The sequence below is a fragment of the Lepisosteus oculatus genome, chromosome 9 (assembly GCF_040954835.1).
Source record: "Lepisosteus oculatus isolate fLepOcu1 chromosome 9, fLepOcu1.hap2, whole genome shotgun sequence".
In the NCBI taxonomy this organism is placed as follows: domain Eukaryota; kingdom Metazoa; phylum Chordata; class Actinopteri; order Semionotiformes; family Lepisosteidae; genus Lepisosteus; species Lepisosteus oculatus.
Window position 1 is genome coordinate 6,447,731 of NC_090704.1, and position 22,260 is coordinate 6,469,990.

Here is a 22,260-nt window from a genome sequence, read left to right on the forward strand (position 1 = left end):
TTAACATTTACTTCCCAGGGGGGAAATGTGGAACATTGAGTTTTTGCACCTTTGATCATGCAATGTACAGTATGCATTCAGTTTGGAATTAAGAAATCTGATTACCAAGATTCTCAGCAAGATTATCAAGACTGGTAAGACAGATAAAGTAAACAACTTAATGGAAAGCACAAACATTTAGAACCTATTTAGAACCTATTTTTGCGTTCACTTACAGAAAGGCATATGGAAATCATAAGAATGCATATTGCAAACATTTTTTACTTTAATATTGGTGAACAGGTTCAATTGTTTTAAATTCGTTATCATGACACTATGTTTGATACACAGGCCTCGTTAGTATGACTGTTTATTTAGCCTTTCTAAAAAATGATGAAATTCAATAAATCCAGTTGAAAATGAGACCTGGCTATGTTTTAGGTTAAAGAATGATGTAAATAGCATTGTTTTTAAAGTTCAGAAATGATTTTTGTATCAGCATTATTTAAACAAGTCTTTATGGACCTAAAAGATACATATTATACATGAAACCCAATCAGCTTCCTTACCCTACAGTAAGTACTTGCTGTTGAAAGTCTTTTGAAATTAATAGAGATTCCAAATACCCCCCAAAATTGTGTACTATATCCAAATCTCTCACACATACTGTAAGATGTCTTCTTATACTACCAACCTGAACAAATGGTTGTGAAGTACCAAGGCTTTGCAGTACTTCTGTTGGGCTCAGTCAGTGATGTTAGGGAACCCAATCTTTGTAAATAAATTTGGTTTTTTTAAATCCTAAACCAAGCTTCTGCAACATTGTGTTGTTATTTATTTGGCAGACATAAAAACACAGTTTGTGAAACTTTACAGATAACTGTACCTCAGTTACACTGTACACTTAGCAGAGGGTACTCAATAAGACAGCACAAAGCAGCCCACATAATTGGTAAATTATGCAGTATAATTAAACAAAAAGAAAGTATTAAAATAATCAAGGCTTAATAATTTATAGTAAAATTATTAAAAAGATGCTTATAAAGATGGTATTGTATATGATGATACTATTGATGAACATATTAGAGTTAGATGTAACATACAGTAAACCTATACCCCATAGTTAAATAAACAATATTAAACAATATAATAATATAATTTGCAGATGGTATCAGTACTTACAAAATTGAAGGGGAGTTTAAAAGATGTAAAGATGTTTTCTTGTCAAAATTGTACCTCTTACCAATATAATAATTATTTTTTAATGTTTAAAATGAGGCATTATAAAGCTTTTTTAAATATCCCTGATTGATACTGTAGATAAAGTATAGGCTGCTCTCACCCCTGACATTAAGAAATACTGCTACAGTATGTGTGTATATATTCATAAACACAGGACTTTTCACAAATCTAGTAGTGAAAATACTAGAATAATATGCAAGGAAAAACGTCTGGCTGTGTACATTTCCTCATTATTGCCTGTAGAACTAGCTGTGCTTACAAAACGCTAGACAAAAAAAGCTCAACTAAGTGACAGTAGCCAGCTGTTTGCAAAGACATTTGTTCATTTTTGGAAGTTGGTTGCAAGTGCAATACAAAAAATAAAATTTCACGCTGAAGATTTAAACTCTTATGCACGGATAAAACCAAAAATAATACTTACAAGCAGTTACCCAGCCCTTCCTGTCAAATCATGCCACATTAAATTGTTAAACCCATAGTAGCTGCTCTTACACAACCATAATCTCTTGCTCTTGATAAGTCAGTTTTCTCCTATCTTTTATAGTCAAAGATTGTTCATATTATTCTGTACTGTACATATTTCCTCAATCTAGCTGAAATGGTAAAATATGCTTTGTTAATACACACATTTGCCATCAGAACCTTTGCCATCAGATCTATCTGAAGCCATTAAATCATGGAATACTACATGCTAATTCATGCTTGGGCATGCATCCACAAATAATAATACTTCATGCTAGAAATCCGTCCAGATACTGTTCCTAATTAGGATGGACATCAGGCTCTATAAGATCTTGACATCCTGAGACAAAATAAGATTTTTAATTTGCTCTGGGACTGAAAGTAATTAACAAGTAAAACGAACATTAAATCTTTGCTTACCATTTTTAATTATGTATCAACATGATATAATATCAGTTGTATGGAATTTGAACTAATTTGCATCTTTAAATTATGTCATTTCTATCATGTTGTATTAAAAAGTTGGTTTTTATTATCCGCTGAATGATATCTATATCTCTAATTTGTACTTACTGCCAATCAAATACTGACAGTAAATGCCAGGAACACTGATCAGTGAAGGCAGTATTATTAAGTAATAAAGACATAAAAACACAGTATATAAAACATAGTGCAAAATATATTGATGATGTTTAGTTTTTATTTCTATTGACATCTTCAGCATAATTCACGCTCAGTTCTAGCTGTTATTGCTGTTAGCCTCACCTTAAAATCCAACATGGATTACTTGTTTTTACTTGGATTACTTGTGTCTCTATGTTCATGGTGCCTTCCTTTATCTAGTGTTTCTGAAGCTTGATAAAGCATCTTATACTTGTACATTGTAAGTGTAATAATTTACTCCCAGGCAGGAATTTAGAACACGATTAGGGCACCTTAAAATATTGTTCAGAAACAAAACTGAAAGCTTAGAAACATTCCCTGAACGTATCGTATCCAGTTATTAAGCCTGCAGTTGCAACATTTGCAAGATAAGACTCAGCTCTGAAATTTTTTTTATTTTACTCTGAACATATTGGTCATTCCTAGACCAGTGATTTTAATTCTGTCATCTTTTAAAAAAGCAACTTTACACTGAACTTCATCCACGTGCTGCAAGTGTATTTGCTATAAAGGATTTTATCTTTGTTCCAGGTTTTACAAGTGCATTTACATTTGTGATGGGATTATGAGTTGAGGTTAATATACATTTCTTCGGTCTGGTTTGGGCCTACCAGGTGTCCTGTTTTGTCGTTTGTGTTCACAGGTCATTCAGTTTGGGACGGACTGTGACCAGGATGAGTGCACATGCCGGGATCCCAATGCCAAGGAAAATAAGATGGAAAACAAAGCGCTTGGTCGCAGGGCACGTTTTAAGAACACGCTGGAAGAAATCTGGAAACCGCAGAAAAACAGCAGGTCATGAATGGACCATGTCTCTAAAAATATAACATCCAAAGTCGGGTAAAGAGAGAATCAGAAATATTCAAATAAGAGCTTTAGTATTACAGCTATCACTCTATAAACTATAGACTAATATATTTCATCAGTGTCTAACAAATGTAGATCTTACTTAGTAATAAAGGAATCTTCTAACATCATAATCACATACTCATAGACCAGTATGTTTATCTTAGAAATCCAGGTCAAAATATAGCCTGTTTCAAGGCCCTATAATTTAGGTGATGTCTTTATAGAAACCCATTTTTATAAACGCACAAATTGTGCAAGCCAGTTTATTTTTGCCATGTTAGGGCTGATAAAAAATATAACATCATCAACCTGTTCGAGTTTTCTCCTCTTTATGTCAGTAAGCCCAAATACTGCAGTATTTATACTGTATTAAGATTCAGACTGTATTATAAATAATACAGTCTGAATCTTAACATAAAACAGAATATTCTGTCAGATTATAAATTGTTTAAAATTGATTTAATTCTTATAAATAAGTATTATTAATATTGCATAGTCTTAATAAGTATTTTATTATGCAGTAAATGTGCATCCAAATGAACATTTCCCATAAAGTATCAAATTTAGCTTAAGATGATTGTTGCTGACTAGTCAGTCATGCAGTAAAACTGTCCCTTTCCAAACAGTTTGAGAAAATTTGAAAATATGCTTAGTATTAGACTGGTGTGGAATCTACTATGGAGATTAAATTGACTGAAAAGCAGAGAGACTGGTCAAACAGGTTTGGGATGGTGAAGGAAAATGAGTTCTTGAAAGATTGTCCCAGGACATACACTAATAAATTGAGGATTATCACTACCGACTATGTCAATTCTAGCAATACTAGCCTACATATTCAGGACATATTTTGACATGGGATCTTAACATGCCTATAGTGTATATACTGTATAAAATGAAAGCTATTATGATCTGTATGCATCAAAGTAGATTTCTGTACCTCTGTTACTTACAGTACAAAAACATTACTAAAGCTGTTTCTTGAAGTTTTACAATTCCTAGTCTTTATTTCTACTTTGCTAGGCATGCCTGGGGATTTTCCTTTTACCATAGAGCGAAGGGAAGTTAAATTAGTTAAACATACCACTTAAAAGGGTTTTCCATACTGTATATTGAATATATTCATATGGTCTACAAAGGACAAGGCACTAAAGATACACATTTTAAGTTTTAATATTTCTTAATTCTGCCTTAATTTCTTGTCCCAGATGTTCAAATGGAATTCAAAATGACTGAATTGAACTCCATGCCCAAGAATTATCTACACACCTCTGTGGCTGTTGTGTGTTTGCAAGATTGTACTGGTTATAGTCTTCATTTTACAACAGCTTAACTACATCAGAGTTCAATTCATCTTGATGAGAGTGACCATGCTAATCCAATTGTTGCTACATCACTGTAGTGGTCAAAGATAAGTCTGATAAGACGTACACATGCTTGAGATGCAGACTAAAACAGTTGAAAGGTAAAAAGAACAGGAAAAGACACATGATGGAGATGTGTTCAATAATCCTTGATTCTTGACCAATTTTCACCTCTAAGCAGCTAGTTAGTTAATGTTACCGCACACTGAGAACAAAATACATTTTTTTTTTTGCTGGAGTCCAATTGGAATGATGCAAAAAGAAAATCAGTTCTGGGCAAGAGACTACTGCCAGGGGAATAATGACTTGACTTTCAACCCAAAACACGCTGTCTTATCGTAGAGGAGCCTGGAAGGAAAATCATCTCTCTTAAGTTTTATTTTCCTTTTTTCTAAGTTTTCCAAGAAGGATATAAATGAGTAAAAACAACAACAGTCAAATCTTGTGTTCTTCAGGACTTTTCAGGCGCGTTTTTCAGACTGTCAAGCGTCAGGTTAATAATTGCAGGGTGACTTGGTCATTTTGCAGAGATAATTTTAGACAGCACCACGGTGTACGCCCAAATTAGCCTAACCTATTTAAAGTCTATGTTTGTTTTTAGTCTTTGTGCTAATCATATTTTGAGAGGACAAACAAGTGAGCTGTATTTTCTTGGTCACAACATGTCACGGAATCGTGTAGGGTTTAAAAGAAGCCTACTTAAATAAATCGATCAGTTTGACGATACAGATTCTGTGTTCTTTAAATTGTCTCTCAAAATTTATCCCAGTTCAGGAAATGGGAGTTTCTTGCCACTTGCTTTGCACTTATTGTCTCATATTCCATCAGTGAAGCAAAGTAAATCACACCCCCACAACACTATTCCCCCCTCTTCAATGGTTTCTCTGGCAAATTAATCAACGTACTTTGTGCAGAGCATGTTTATATAATGATAAAGATCCTTTTTCATGAAGACAAAATCAATTAGGAATCTGACCCTCTGTGTTCTTCGGGAAAGCAGCAGATATAAAGGTAGTGCTACAGTTCTATGAAACATTCCAGTTGTGATTCCAAAGATTTGTGATGACACTAGAGAACAGAAGTATCATCAAGGACATTTGGCTGTGATTTGTGTCCATCAACATTGGTCAAGGATCAGATCAACGATTAAGATATTACATTACTTTATAGTAGTACAGTCACATAGCCTAATTGTTGCTATATTACCTGGTAGATTAATTAAAATTACCACCAATTAGCACAACAAACGTTAACAAGTGTCAGTTTTCAAGCTGGAAAACACAAAGCTGCTACACATGCAATGCTTTGAACAAATAAATACAGTATATGTAAACGATATAGATATATATTTTCAATCTGCTATATCGTTTTCAGCTACAGTATGTTATTCTTTTACAATTCTGAGTTTAGATAAAGTGTTTGTCACACCACCAGATTTGTCTAAGGCTTGAGAGAATCCCCAGTTTTGCAAAGAAAATCAATGCTATCCTGAGGGCACAACTGCGTGTGTGTATATTAGAAGGAAATGTGTTTGGCACTTGATTTATTTATTTTTACCGAAAATTGCCCATGACTTAGTGTCTAGGAAAGAGAAATCCTAGGCTCTGTGTCACTTCTCCAAGAACCACAGAATCACACATATACTTGTTTTGCAAAACACCTGTGTCAATAGCATAAAAAGGAACTGAATGTACTGTATGATGTCAAATACCTAGAAAATAGTGAACAGGATGTTTTTTTTACCGAACATTTTCTTTTGGATTGCACCTCTGAACACTAGTAAGCAGACTGTATTACTCTTTTTAGGACAATAGGGAACATTACTTGCATTAATAATAGTATTACATTTTTTGTGTTATGATGCATTAAAACGAATAATCTCAAAACTGAATTATTTGCTTTCTTAAATTGTTTAATACCACCTCCTCTTAAAATAAAAGGAATTGATTGGGTCTCACTGTGGGGAAATACTACAGAAATTACAAAATAGTAATGTAGAAAAGTAAAATCTATATATAAATTTTAACTTAAACCTTTGGCATTTAAGATCTATCAAAGGGCAATCACCCCTACAATTACCTCATTTTTTGCTGCTAACAACATCCTTAAACATGCACTCAAATGCTTTGCTCATTATTATAGTAATTCTGAGTACAAACTGTCAAATTGTGATTATACTTTGTTGGCTTTTGATGTTTATTGGTTTTTCATTCAGCTCATTAATGGGTTCATTATTGTAAATATCACTTTTCATAATAATAAGGAGGTACAGTATAAATACTTATTGTTTCAATTGAAAATGGCCTTACCTTTTTTTCTCTCTAAATCTGGTTTGCGTTTTCTAATTATTCTGTGAATGGTACTTAGATCAATTTTCTTTCACTCCTCCATTAAATGAATACAATGAAACTGAACTTCTAGTTGTTATATGAAATCAGCTCCTTATTTATTGAGGGATTCAAGGGAATTCAGATTAGTAACAACAGTAACTTTTTAAAACATTTCTATTGTACAATAATGTCACCAAATCTGCTAATTACCAAAGAATACTAACATTTAATTCAAAAGTCAAATAATAAAAATGTATAAACCAAATGTAGCCCAGTAACTGTGATTTAATTCTTATTTTACTGTTTGAATTTAAAAAATGGTTGGAAATGAAGTTTTACTAAGTGCTATCCATTCACAAGGTACATGTGCTTAGTCAGGCTATGGTTTGAATTGTGGTATATACAGTACTGGTTTGTTTTAAGGTTGATGAATTCTTATTTATTCAATAAGCCTAACAAATTGTCTCCAAATATGAAGAAATATTATAGATTTCAGAGGTCTACATAGACTATTGCCAGATCGAAGGGTTCAGATTAAACACAGGTTTGTATTTTGAAAGATTTTAAGTAACTATAAAGCTCAGGCCCATTGATTTATAGAAAGGGAAATCATTCAATACACTGGTTATTTGGTTATTTGAAAATGTATTTTAATGAACTACTATTAAGAATCAATAAATGCACATGTATACAATAATAAACTGTTGACATGTATTAACAAAAAACTGAATCTGTGCTTTCTACAATTACATTATTTGCCAATTTGTTCAATTTCTTTTTTCCCAAAACACATACTGTATCATTATATGTTTATCCATCACCTTTTGATGCTGTGCTTCACTCTTTTTCTTCCTCTGAAGTTGAGCAATATTAGATTTGATATGAGTTCCCTTGTATGGTGTTAAATCAAGACCAATGTTTTTAGAATTAGTTTTAAAATTGTATCTTATAGGTTTGTTTCACAACCTCTTCCTATTACTAGGGGAATACCTCAAAGGTTTATCCTGGGCCCTTCTCTTGTCTTTGTCTCTGTTGAAAATATTGCTCAGGCACCAGGCAATTCCACTACCTACTATATCTCTGCACTGAGGACACCACCATCTTAGACTCAATTGGTCCCATTTTATGATTGGTAAGGACTTGATCAAGAGTTTAATTTGAAAAAAAATCTGAACTATCTTAAAACATTTAAATAAACATTTATTGTGTTCAATATCCTGTAAATAATTTGAACTTCTCCCTTAGTAATGACCACTTTTTACTAAACTACACTTTATATTTCTTAGTTCTACATATTCCTCCAGGTGTCCCCTAGTTCAAATGCCCTAGAACACTGCTTCTTCATACAGTTATTTGCAGAATATTTACAGAATATTGAAACTGCAATATTCTGCCAAAGGATTTACTGTAGGCCAGGTACTGTACCTGCTATCACATGAATCATTGTGATTTGTACTCTGATTTATTGGGCATCTCTATACAAAAAGAAAAATACTCTATTAGTTTAAGTTAAATCACAGGTATTTAACTGACAATACGTCTTCCCATCCTACTAATTCATTGCCATTTTCTGTAATGTACTACAATTTAGCACTTATCAGATTGAACGTTCAATAACAACCTACTGCTGCGAGCCAATCATTTCATTGTGCTGTGGCTAATGACTGTATCTGTCCATTCCAGCATAGTAGGCACCCAATAACCAATACTGCCAGCAATAATTGCTATTAACAGCTATAATTGAACAAAATGAAAGACGATTAATTAAAGCAAAACCACAAACACAATTAACAAATCCATTCATCACAAAATAAGCTAGTAATGTAAAATTATAGGACGACAATCATATTCCTATGAATAGTGCAATTCTAACATTCCTCCAACTGTAACTTTCAAGGCCTTCCAACAGTCCTTCTTGAACCTCCATTATCAGGGTAATGTCTCTCCCACTATGTAAACCTGATAACTCAAACTTAATTCCTGGAGAGTCTTGATGACTTCTGACTTTTGTTCCAATCTGAGCAGCTGGGTAGACATTAACCTCATTATTTTCTGGGGCAGACATTTTTCTTAAGCTCGTTTTACAGTTGTTTACTCAAAATATTTGCTTCACAGTACAGCTACAGTACTGCCAAAACACCTCAGACCTGGTTTGATGTATTGCAGTCATGTGGCTAAAAAAGTAGACCAATTCCATAACCAACAGGTAAGACTGGAACAAATACCAGAAGACACTGGGATACTTTCCAGGAAATTAGTTTGAGACCCCTGTTAAATACAGGTGAGGCCTGACTCACTGAAAAACTAATTTCTACATGATCCCCTCCCCACTTTTGCTTTTGTCTTTTGCTAATAAGATTCCAAATGGGAAACAGAAAAGCTGATGTTTTTGAAGATAACAAATATATCACTAAAATGTGCATGTCAATACATTTTACCCGTGCTTGTGATAACATATCCCATCTTAAAAGAGAGATCTTTGTTTCAAGCAATGATAATGTGTTTTGAAGTTTTGTGCATTAAACATTATTTGTACAGATTAACAATTGTAGAAAACCAAATTCTCATTTGAACTGAAATTAGTATTGAAATAAAATCTAACATGAATCTCATTTAAGGTTATATTCTTTATTCTTCATCTAAAAACCAAAGATAGAGGTGAAAAGGTGCACAATACGTCCATTTTACATCTACTGTAGCACACTCCAGCTAACCCAGACTTTACAAAACATTGTGCATGCAGTTTTAAAAAGTTTTCCATAAAATACAGACCTCATTTTAAGGTTTACTTCAAATCAAATGTTTCAGGGTGGCAAAGGATCTAATGCATTTACGGTTCCTTCAGCGCTAAGTCTGTTGCTCAGTTCATTGTAAAGAACTGCAAATCTTTACAATTCACTTTTTAAAATAAAATCTAATATTACAACAGAACTAAGAAATACATTTCAAAACCTGCACACGGGAAAAACACAGGAGATTCTGTGTTTTCAAAACACGTGTTCCAAATCTCCGAAGAAATTCTGCAGAATCTGTTAAATCCCAATGCTGCTTTTACATTCCCCCATAAGGCACCCTCCAGAATTCACCCAGACAAGAATTAATGATGTAAAGAAAAAGACTGTACAACTAATGGACAGTCATCACCCCACTGGTTGGACCTGACCTATACAGGCTATGTTAACCAAACAGTTCATTCAAAAGGTGCATGAATTAAGTAAAACCAGAAATGTGAAACAGAGTGAATTGTGTTCTTAACCAGAGAGGGAATGCATCTTTACAAAAGCCGAGAAAATGTAAGATGGCTTCAGCTTCTGTTCCGAGGAAAATGGCACTACATAAATCGCAATTGCTTATAATATCAACTACCCATGAAAGGTAACCATCCATCTATTTTTCAAATCCTTTGATTAATCAAAATCAAACATTCTAAAATAAATGACCAAATAATGTGTTGAACCACAGCTTTGTTTTAATGCAGACCCTAAGAGAACACTTCCTGTTCTTTCAATTACCAGCAAATATTTTCATATATTATTCACCTAGACTGGGGAGAGCCTTGTGCTGCAAATACTGTACAAGATACTCTTAGAGGTTTTCAGTTTCTCAGTCTGTGTTTTCAGATGTGACTGCTGTGCCTATTCAGAAGGAGAGTCCTTGACTACTCCTTCATAACGATGATTCCCAAGAGACTTCTCTCTATCAGTTTTCATGTGCACTTGCTTTGTTTGAGGGTCAAACTGTGTTCCAAAAAAATCTATTTTACAAGCCTGAGTGGGGAATGAGATTCCCTGAAGTTACACATGGTTGTATTGATTTGCAGAAATTGAACTCATGGAAAGATATATGACTAGATTGCCTTCTGCTAGTGCAAAACAAGTGACCATAAACAGACGTGTTTCCTTTTCCCCATTTCTGTATGTTTTATTAATTTATTGTATTATGTTATATTGTTTGAAAATTAAAATCTTGTTTGTGAAATTCTCAGCTTAAGTATTTAAGAATCTTATAATATTTTATATTACAGTATATATCATATTGAGAGTAGTGTATGTAAAAGCAGCACTGGAACCTGTAATTGAAATGAATTTGGCAAATAAATTTACTTCTTGAGACTAAAAACACGGATCAAGACATATTACATTATTGTTTCACCTTTCCAAGATTAACACAGTATCCATTTAAAAAATGGTGCTGTACAACATTAAAATCTAAACTGCTACATTCAACATTTTAGTAAATTCAATATTATATACATACATTTTTGGGATTTAAGATCGATTTAAGTCCTCAGTCAGTAAGCACAGGCTATGCAGAAGCATAATGCAGTGGCATTAGTTAGGCAAATCTGTTACAAAATGACTCCTGTGATTTTTTTCTGTACAGGAAACTCAGAACTTATTTGAAACACCACATTGTAAAAGTCAATATACTAATAAAACCTTCAGGATGACTCAGGTACTTACTTAGGGTGACATTACTTATGCAATGTATATACAGTACATATATTTATTTGATGGATTTATGACGACATAAAATAAAAAAAAACAAGCTGTAATCAGAAGCATTTAGAGACTCGAGATTTCTAACTATACTTGTTTCTGGGAAAATTCCTTTTATGAAAATGTGCATCTTTGACTGAAGCAACGCTTGTAGATCCATTGTCCATATAGGCATTTGAAAAAAAAAGGCTCCTTGTCTTTCACAGTTCCTTGGACTCCCCATAGTCATTATATAGCACAGGGAGCACCTGCTCTTCACAGGCCTTTCTGATGTCACGCCCCAGGTCAACCCAGTTCAAACCAAACGACTTTGTATCAGTGTAACGGCAGGCCAGGTACTTCAGAGAGGCTCTTCGTAGGCCAATTTTTGGCTCCTGCAACAGGCCACTACACCAGCCACTTAGGTCATCTAACTGAGAGAGAATGAGACCAGCTTTCCTAGAATGGAAATGAAAAGGAAAAGACACATCATTGAAAATGTCAACATTGTGCTCAAGCCTTAAGGCTCTCATTTAGAATTTGCTGCAATTTTTCTACAAGTGTCATATTGAAAATGTGGGAAAATCTATTAACCAGCACATTCATTTAACATTTTTCATTTGCGTTTATTTAAAAACAAAAAACGATCTCGCAGCTATACCATTAAAACATGTATGAAAATAAACTAAATAAACATTGAAAACAATTGTGAATGTTAAAAAGCACAGGGAGGTTCAAATGAGAGAAAACTAATATACAGACCCAACAAGCTCTTACAAGGTCCAGAAGTTTAACTGTGGTTTTGCCCAACTTTCAAGAGTACAGTACATTATTTCTAACTACGCATCTTCGTTTTACCATGAAACTTCACCAGAACCGGCAGCGTAAATGAGGAGTACTATAAGTCTCCACAAGACCATTTCAATGGACCTCCAGCAGAGTCCATTCATCCATTTTCTAATCACTTCTTCCAATTCAGGGTCATGGGGGAACCAGAGACTATCCCTGCAAGCCAGGGCAATGGGTACAAGCCAGGGTACACTCTGGACACAACACCAGTCCATCACAGGGCAGACACAAACACAGACATGCTCACACCAAGGCTGATGTTCCCAGAAGCCAACTAACCTACCAGTATATTTTTGGACTGTGGGAGGAAACTTAAACACACAGGGGAAACCCATGCAAACACAGGCAAAAACCTACAAACTCCATGCAGGTAGCACCCTTGGTTGGGAACTGAACCCAGAGCCCCAGCACAGTGAGCCACCATGTCACCCTCCAGCAAAATTCTGAAGTGAAAAACAGAAAAATTGACAAAATGATTTATAAAAATGAATCCAAGCCAAAACCAAGCCACTTAGTGTGAGAAGGAGTACACTGATTTTTGTGTTTCGCTTTACGTGTAAAATAGCCAATATTACAAGAACAGCACACATACAACACAACCTTCCTTGGTGAATTAAGTACAGAGCTTATTAAAACTTTGGGTATGTGTCATGCAATAAAATGGTTTAAACAGTCAGGGTTTCATGCTTATATTTAAACACAACAAACAAAACACAAAACAGCCCACTGGTTCGTGACACTGTCATCTGCTATAATTTTAGTCAACGTAAATTACACTTTTCACATTAGCCATCTTTATAGCACAAACTTCCGCTTTTCATCTTTCTCATGTGCTAGTTCCAATCATTTAACATAATCTATCGTCTAGCAGGGTGCACTGCCAGTTTCAGTTCACATCTTCTCAATGTAAAGCAACACAGTCTTATGTTCTAGCATGGAAATTAAGCATGCAATATTTTACACCATATGCATTTGCAAAACTAGTGTTATTCTGAACAGATGCTCTCTCTGCTGAACTCTGTGGGCAGCAGATGCACATAACAGTTTGCAATGAATATGTAACAACTTTTCAAATTTGATTTAAAAATATTAAGACACAACCAAATTATATACAGATTCAAAACTGATTCATAGAGATGCAGAATTACAGTAAATAGCTGGGTTATTGTTGTACAGCAAAAGCTAATGAATATTCGGTATCTTCTTTAATAATAATATATCTCAGAAACCAGTGGGTGTTAAAACATATTCATGTTTTAGCTCAATTTGAGGCGATACAATGTTTTGAAGTGACCTTAATTTTTTGGGTGAATACTGATGTTTTTTGTCCTTGATTATATTATTATAAATTATTCCTATGTAGTCTATATTCTATCTCTTTAAAGAGTGAACAACATGGCTAGAATTCCTGAAAGTATTCATTTACTTTGGCAATTCTTCATAAAACAAGATAATGGAATTTTAATGATGTCAGAAATCGCCAGGCACATTTGAAGAAACCATAAATAAGTTGTTCTTGGCTTGCCCACTTTTATTTTTTTACATCTCTCCACCCCACCCTCCCCAACACCGTTACATATTCTTTTAAAAAATACTATGTGGCTGTAGTAGAGACACTGTCATTTATATTTTTCTTCTAATTATTTATGTTTCTAATATCTTGCCACATTTTGGTGGTTTAAGGAATTTGGATGTTTATTTGCTTAAAACAAAAACCTTTGCGGTTTGTTTTGTTTAAATTTTTTAAAAAGTACATTTAATGTTCCAAATAGCAACGGTTGTCACCATAAATCCGAACATGTATAGAAGTGGAAAATGACTCCTTTTTCCAGGGTACATTTTAAACCTTTCTTTGTCTCCACCAGGGCCTCTCTTTCCAGCTCTGTCAGCTTCACCATTCTGCTTCACTTCACTGTGAATCACTTCCCTTCGAAGGAAGACATTTTATTGAACTCTTGGATGTTTGCAGCCGATAAGTTATTCAGAAGATAATAATTTATAATAACTTCCATTTATAGAGGTCATTTCATTCCGGGGGACCTCAAATCACTTTATATACAGGAGGAGACCAGCTCCATCTGCTGCTGGGTGATGCGCCACTTGGGGGATGCGCAGTGCCCATTGTGCGCCAGCAGTCCCACTACACGGTAGATCAAGTGGACTGAGGAATGACTTCACTAGCTGAATTTAAGGGGAAATTTGGGGAGGCCTTTTGACGCAAGCCCAGGGTGGAACTTAGCCAGGACACCAGAGTTAATACCTCTACTCTTTTGAAAAGTGCCATGGGATCATGAAAGACTGAATAGTCAGGACCTCAGTTTAATGTACCATCCAAAGAACAACATCTCCTACAGCACAGTGTCCTCTGTCGCCTTACTGGGTGGGGTATTGGACTGGAAATTCTGGTCACAGAGAATTTAAAATGGCACATAATGCATTGCTCGAAAAAGTGAAGTTTTACAATTTGCATTTAGTTTCCATTAGAATGCTTAATTTTGAAACTGTCTTATAATTTACTCTAATACATCACAATAATTAATAGATAAACTAATTAGTAGCCCAATAACTCCAGCCAAAGCTTTGACATAAATGTTTAACAGACAAATGTGAGCAAAATTGAGGGGTTTACAACAGTATTTACAGTTTTTTAGGAAGTGACTTTATGCAGAATGAGTGTGAGCAGAAGAAGTGAGGTGGACCTTGGTTACTACCATTCCTCCTAACTTTTCGCTAAAACTGCCATAAAAAAATAACCCTCAATTAATTGTAATATAAAACAAAAATATGGTTCCCATTCTAACTTATCTAGACACAGTCTGAATTCAATGTTTAAGGAACACTGTATAACATTCCTATATATATTAGATATTGGCTACCATTATTAGACCTGGAGTTAGTCAAAGTCAAAATCATGAATCTCAAGCCCTTATTTTTGTAAGCAGCGAGACATAGGATAGTAAGAACATACTTCACTACAGCCTGCAGACCTTAGATAGCTAAACACCGGGGAAAAAATCAAAAGGCTTTCCTAGAGTTGATTTTCTTCTTAGAAATCTGGGGCTTGGTTGTTTCCAATGACAAAATTGTTTATTTCCAAATCAGGTAATGAAAGCATTCAGTCCTGTTTTAACCAGTCTGATTTCAACATTGACACTTAAATTATTGGATCTATGTGAACATTGATATCACAGCCTGCTCTTAAGTTATGTAAACTTAGAACCAGAGGAAATGAAATACTGTAGCTGTGGTGCTATCCCACAAGGCCAGCTTCTAACATTTCTAAAATAACACAAGGCTAAATGCCTTTCATGGAAGCTAGTCCCATAATAATGCCAAAAATGAGACAAGAGAAGAGGTATTTAAAATAAAAAAGAGCTGGGACGTTTATGTCTGACCTTACTATCACGCAATATTGCCTGAAAACCTGCAGGAAATTTCTAAGGCTGAAGCCAGAAAGATCCAATGGTGAGATATGATATGTCAGAAAGGAAAGATTTCTTTTTTCCTTCAAAACAAGACTTTATACAAAACCAACTATTTTTATACTCTGCTGAGGCCATTAATGTTTGAATTGATGTTATATTTTATGACAAGGCTACTGGGTGGCAGTTATTTTCTATTTGAACTAGCTGATGAAAATGAAATCTAAATGCTAGATATAATTAATACTTGGAAAACTTCATTAGAACATTACAGTACTTCAGACAAACCCTCAAATTTACATTGTAATGGACCTTTAATAAGGGAACACCTCTGCCTAATTTCTTTACGTGGAACCAAATTATTAATGCTGCATGTCTTAAATTTTCTCTTAAATCTCATCGGCATATTCTGCCTGAGAGGGATTGTATTAAACATTATTGTAGGAGACAGGGGCATTAAAGTATGTATTTTTACTTATCTTCATGTAATCTTGCCTTTCTATGCAGCATTAGTATCACTTCTAAAAGACCCCCTATCTCACTTTAAATGTGGTCACTTGCAACAAACTTCTTCTGAAACTGTTGGGCAAGGATGACAGAACATGGTTTAAGGAAAGTGGCCCTAAGGGTGGATTTCTCATCTGCTCATAATTGTTTTGAAGGCTGTTCAAACATGTGGACAAAACATGTCCTCTATATATGATGAAATCTGCTCTGTGCTTCTATTTGTGAGGTAGTTTAGCAGTATCTGCATTTTGCTTCCAATTCACCTACTGACGCTGTGCAGGCTTCTGCTTCAGAGTATATATTTAACAAAAAAAACCTCTAATGCTAAATACTGTAGCAATTTCTGGTAACAGTGTAACAATCAGCTGTCTTGAACCACTAATGGGAATGGAAACTGCTCCAGAAAACTGCACCTACACATTTTGCCACCACTGAAAGCACCTTGTGCTGCTTCTGTAAAAATGTTGTGTATAAATCATCAACATTTTTAGTGCCTGTGTTTTTAGGTACAGTGGCTCGCCAAACTTCCTATCTGCTGCATTATGGCATTTCTATTCTCTGTTTTATTTGAAATGTGTTCAGAAATGTCAGAATTCTTTAATGTGCAGTACACTACATTTCCAAATGTCTTACATTTCCAGCTAAAAAGAACAAATAAAACATGTCTATTGTCACTAAAAAATGGTCTGTTTAGGGCTTTGTGCATGGTTGCATAACGACTAACTACTAGTCTGAATGGCTAACAGTCAGTGAGGATGGACCCCACAGCCAAGATTAAAAGTTTTCCAGCTACAAGAGTTTCAAAAGGAACTGAAGTAAGAAAACAAAACTATGAGCCACAATTTGGTTAGAGTTTAAATGGGAAGAAAAGTGGTGCAATCAATTATTAATTTATAACCTCACAATTTAGTATTCTAAGCCCATGCTGATGAAACATTAAATATCAATCAGGATGGGTCAATCGTACTGACTGGAGCCCAATTAATTCCTTGCTATTTACGGTGGCCACTGCACATAAATCACTTATTCTAATGCTGCATTTTGTTTTTTTTTTATGTTTTTTTAATGTAAGACATAGGAATGAAACAAATTAAACTCTTTTAACAATGACTTGCAAACAGATTAAAAATATACTCTTAATTTGTTCTGAGGTTGTAATGTATCTAAAATTTAATGTTTTAATCAGTTTCACTTGATTTTCCAAGATTCTAGATACAAATATTTATATTTGATATTAAACATATGGGTATATTTAATAAACAATTAATTACAATTAACCATCATCACAGCTGTCTAGATCACTCAGTGTGGAAATGTTTTAGCATATTCAAGTATTGTTTTGCAGTCAGCAAAATATTGTACAAGTAATTTTCAATAGTGTTGACTCAGTTGGACTACATTGGTTTCCCAGTTGTAATAATAACATTCGAGAACATCAATCTTTCCCTTCCTTTCAAACAAAAACAATGACTGAAAGATTAACTTTCTCTCAAAAGCAAAGGTCAGAGAAACAAATTTACTGTATTCCTGTTACTTGAACCTTCATTTTTGCACAAATATACTACTGCTCCTGCCACGAGCTACTGGGCCAAATAGTCTTCTCTCATTTGGAACCTTTCTTACACAGTACATGCTCTTCTTATTTGCCTTAGAGAATACACTGCAAGATAACCTCCACTGAAACATGCCTTGTAAGACATTAACAAGTGGGAGAATGGGAGAAGACGTGAGTACCTGGGTCCCAGCTCATCTTCACAGCGCCAGGTGAACTCGCCGAAGCTCTCATAACGCTGGTTATAGTGGTAGAGAACACGGTGCAAGGTAGGAGTGCCCAGGTCCATCAAGGTATTGTAAGCTGTCTGCTGTTCCTTGCCACTAGTATACCCATTAAACAGGTTATAGATCTTGTCAGCTATCTCTAAAACAGGGAAGGAAAGCCAAAGTCAAAGCACAACCAAGATATCTGAATTCCAACAACGTCAAAACTGAAATAACTAATAAGTGTAATGAAGACTATACATTGGTGGTCTTCTGTATGTTGGTCTGAGCAGTGAAAAATAATACTGATAAGGACCTTACCTTTAGAATTCCTACAAGGCAGAGTAAACTGTAATCTGAAATCTGTTCTTCGGTGACAAATATTAGGGACAGTTGGGATCACAGAGAGTGATCACCAATCCCAGAAAATCTTACAGTAAATCCTAATTCCTATGAATATGTACAGTATTCCCATTATTAGGACTCAATATTCTGTATATCCTATATTAAGTCCTATATCAAAATATTAAGTCCATGAATATGTATGGAATTTCAGATCTTGGCATGTGGCATTGCCTTCTCAACTCAATTTAAACTACAAAGTGCCCTCACTGAATTAATAGCACATTATTAATTGTTAACTACTGCAGTAGCACATTATGACTCCTTTTTTATTTTGAAGCTCTAATCTTAACAATAGAATAACCCACAGCTATGTACAGTAAGTACTGGGAATGTCATTACCATAAAAGAAAATGACAAAGCAGTAAAAACAAACTTCTTCCGTGTCCTCAAAACTACAACACAAAAAGTACTATAAGTATTTCCAAAATAACCATTGTAATTTCAAATACAACACAGGACCTCACCTTGTGCTTTCACATCATCTACAGCTGGACAGGGGGTCTTTATTGTCACTTCACTGGGACTGGAGCGTCGGCCTGTGTTATCCACTGCCCATAGCCTGAACCTGGGGCACAGTACAACATGAACAACATGTCTCCTAGACAGCATAACACCACTGCTGAAAAGAACCCAAGCATGCTTGGACAGCACTTGAAAAAAATGCACATTTAGAAGGTCATATTAGGGTATTGTGGGACAACATGCAATATATTTTAATACACTGCCAGCTGCGCATTATTTTGTAAATACAAAAACAAAGCATTTCTAAAAAAAATGCCTCTGTGTAACAAACGAGCTACATATTCATTTATCATTTTTACATTGAATCTTGGCTTTTTTTCTCAAATTCCACTTCCAGTATTTGATGGTGGCTTTCCATTTGCCAGAGGCTTCCTGTTTCATATCCATGGGTATCATCACTCAAAACAACGATCATGGACTCAAGACTTAATTTAAATCAAAATTCGACCCAATGGACCTCTTCAAGAGCAGCAGTGAAATAAGATCCGGAGAACATGTGTAAACTACATCTAAGATAAAGATGGAGAACAGGAGGAACGTCTTTACACAAAATAATATAAAAAAAGGTCTGAAATTATCCTGCTAGATTGCTGAAGCCAAAACACTGAATGTTTTCAAAATACATCAAAACAAGATCCACGGTTGAATCACCAAACTGGCTACATGGACTGAATCTGTTTCTCTTGTTCGTAACATTTCTTGTCTTGGTGTGTTCAAAATCAAGGTTTTATTTTCTGCAAATCAGTAACATACTGTGAATCAATCTAACTCGACTGAAGGTTTTATGCAGTGCAATTTTTGTAAAAGCAATGCACTCACAGAGCTCATCTTCCAGATTCACAAACATCTCTCTTCGTTAAATCCAAATCAATTTAGCTAACATCCATGGACTCAGAACAATAACATGGCTAATTCAGTTTGAAAATGCTAATTTGCAAAGTAGAAACACACAAAGATAAAAAAAAAACACTTGAAAAACACTCTTCCTAACATTGCACAATTGTGTTCTCTGAACATTCTCAAAGTGCCACAGATTTGACTCAGTTGTCAGCTCAGTAATTGCTGACAATTTGTATACTGCAATTCTCTTAACATGGCAGAAAGCCCAAGAAAATAATCTTACTTGCTCGGATTTTAAAAATAAGGAAAAAGGCAATTTTTAATTTTAATATTTTCCCACTTCATAACAAGATACAATCCAAGCTTGGCACAACTGCTAAGACTTTTTGTTATTAGATGTTGCTATTTAAAAGATAAGACCCAAGTCCAAGACTCAGTTTAATGTGTTTCAGATAAATCAAATTGAAAAAAGCCCTCCTAAAATGAGTATGACTTTAGTGTAGAAGGTGTAATACGCATGCACTTAGAAAGTACATGAAAACAAAGATCTGTCACATGTTCATGAAGTTAAAGAGCAAAGAACTGGACATTCTGGTCAGTGGTGGACTTGAGATGCTTTAGAATAGATCCAATTGAATAAGAAATTACAAGAATACCAAACTAAGAATTTGAAATTAAAATCTTGTGGAGACCTTTGCACAGTAGTGGATCAAAAGATGTTGATAACAATTATATACAAAGACACGTACAGTATCAGTGATGTTGAAAATGCAACTAATGAGTTTTGTAACCAACATCATTTGTTGTGTTTTTTTATAAACGTTTAATGTTATACAATGTACTGTATATAAAGCAATTGCTGGGCACCAAAAGGCATCAGAACAATGAAATGCAGTGCTTTAAATCAGTGTTATGGACACATTAAATGTTCACACGGTGAAATTGTCAACATGGAGTTTTTTTTACTGTATGTTTGAGAGGAATAATAGCCACTACGTTATGCTAGTCTAAGGTCCTCCATGATGTCACTTAAACACATTACATAGTGCTGAACACTTCTCTTCCTTAAATTCATCCTTTTGCATCCTTCCTCCACTCCATCTACATCCTTGCAGCTACTCCTTGGTTAACTCCTCACTCTGCCCAGTCATCCTAATGGTCTCGTTCTGTGGCCAGGTGTTTGGCCCTCAGCCAAGCAGGTTAAGCCAAAACATTTCATGCCTAAGCGTTTAAAAAAAAATCCTCAACACATTTTTCTTGCTGTGCATTGTTAGTGCTCGTAAAATGTTCTTTAGTACCTACAGTTAAACTGGGAGATGGTAAAGAGAAGGTGTGCTGTTGTTTTGGAGGAAAATCAGAACATACTGTACTTTCAAGAATACAAGGCACATTCGAGAAGGAGCATACTATATTTATGAGTGCAGGTTGATGGGTGAAGATTTTTTCAATGTGATAATGACTTTATTCTAAACTCAAACTCAAAGTCAACCTAAATTATTTATAATGGCAGGAGAACAACAGATTTTGAAAATATCTAGACATTCACAGTGACAGAGAAGGAATTATGGGCACTATGTATCTTTACATTTTACCAATTAGTAGGATGAATGAGGGTGTTCAGTTCAGCCGTGAAAATATATCTATAAAAACTAATTAACTGCACATTGCTTTAAATTGCTCTTTTATGTCTTAGGTATGCAATTCTGACACAATCCAGAAATAATTTTCAACATGTAAAAAACAAAACACCATTCTATTTCTGAATGCAACACTTCCACCAGTAAAACACAGGAGTCATAATAATATCTCTCATGCACGCTATTTTTATGGAAACAACAATGTCTCTTGGTATAAGAGTATCCACCATTCAAGGTTATAATCAAACTGATAAAGCTAATCTTGAATTATGTCTCCATCTAGTGGCCATTATGATAAATAACTGCTATCTGTACTTTTCCACATTGAGAGGAGGCACGCCACTGCCTTATAAAATTGAAATGTATGGATCTGAATAATTATCTTGTCCGTGTCTCACAGTCCCACGGCGGCTTCACACTGTCTGTTATGAGCACTGCTGCATAAAATGAACCATGTTTCCTGTCCCCAAAGGGCAAAGAATTGTGTATGTTCAATGAAAACAGAAACGAATGACTGTGATAACAGAATTATCATAATACCATACCAAGTGTCACTGGAAGGCTCTGAAGAGGGCAGAAACTCCCTGTTTTGAGCTCATTTGATTCGGGAAAACATCAATATTTAGTGGCTAATCCAATAGCATAACAGTTTTGCATTTTAACTGAACTCTAAAATAATAAACGTTGTAATTGGGACCAGTGTAATAACCTTTTTTTACAAGAGGATTCAACTTCATCCCCTTTTCAATGTTGCTTCACGTCTCAAAAAATGCCAAAGAGAAAAAACAGCAAACTCTTATTTTATCATGTATAACTGTCACCTGTGCGGATTATTAAAGTACTGAGAGGACTGTCCTGGAGTCTCTTTGCATTACAGTCTTTTGTAGATTTTGCTTAAGAAGTGTCTGATGAGAAAAGGGCTTTAAATAATTCTGCACTGCAAGGTTCTGAAAGCA

The 22,260-nt window shown here is 34.8% G+C and overlaps 2 protein-coding genes across 5 annotated transcripts in view; one reads left to right on the forward strand and one right to left on the reverse strand.

Moving 5' to 3' along the window:
- Positions 1-4,178, forward strand: part of pappa2 (pappalysin 2) — a 68,455-nt gene extending 64,277 nt beyond the window's left edge. The window contains exon 23 of the mRNA XM_006634719.3: positions 2,990-4,178. Coding sequence (XP_006634782.2) covers positions 2,990-3,148 — 159 coding nt within the window. The 3' untranslated portion in view covers positions 3,149-4,178. The remainder of the gene's footprint in view (positions 1-2,989) is intronic.
- A 5,320-nt stretch (positions 4,179-9,498) lies between these two features.
- Positions 9,499-22,260, reverse strand: part of astn1 (astrotactin 1) — a 250,514-nt gene continuing 237,752 nt past the window's right edge. For all 4 annotated transcript variants that reach the window (XM_069194050.1, XM_006634718.3, XM_069194051.1 and 1 more), the window contains 3 exons: positions 18,770-18,870; positions 17,877-18,060; positions 9,499-11,823 (listed from right to left, as the gene is read on the reverse strand). In XM_069194050.1, the coding sequence (XP_069050151.1) occupies positions 11,586-11,823; positions 17,877-18,060; positions 18,770-18,870 (523 nt within the window). In that variant the 3' untranslated portion in view covers positions 9,499-11,585. The remainder of the gene's footprint in view (positions 11,824-17,876; positions 18,061-18,769; positions 18,871-22,260) is intronic.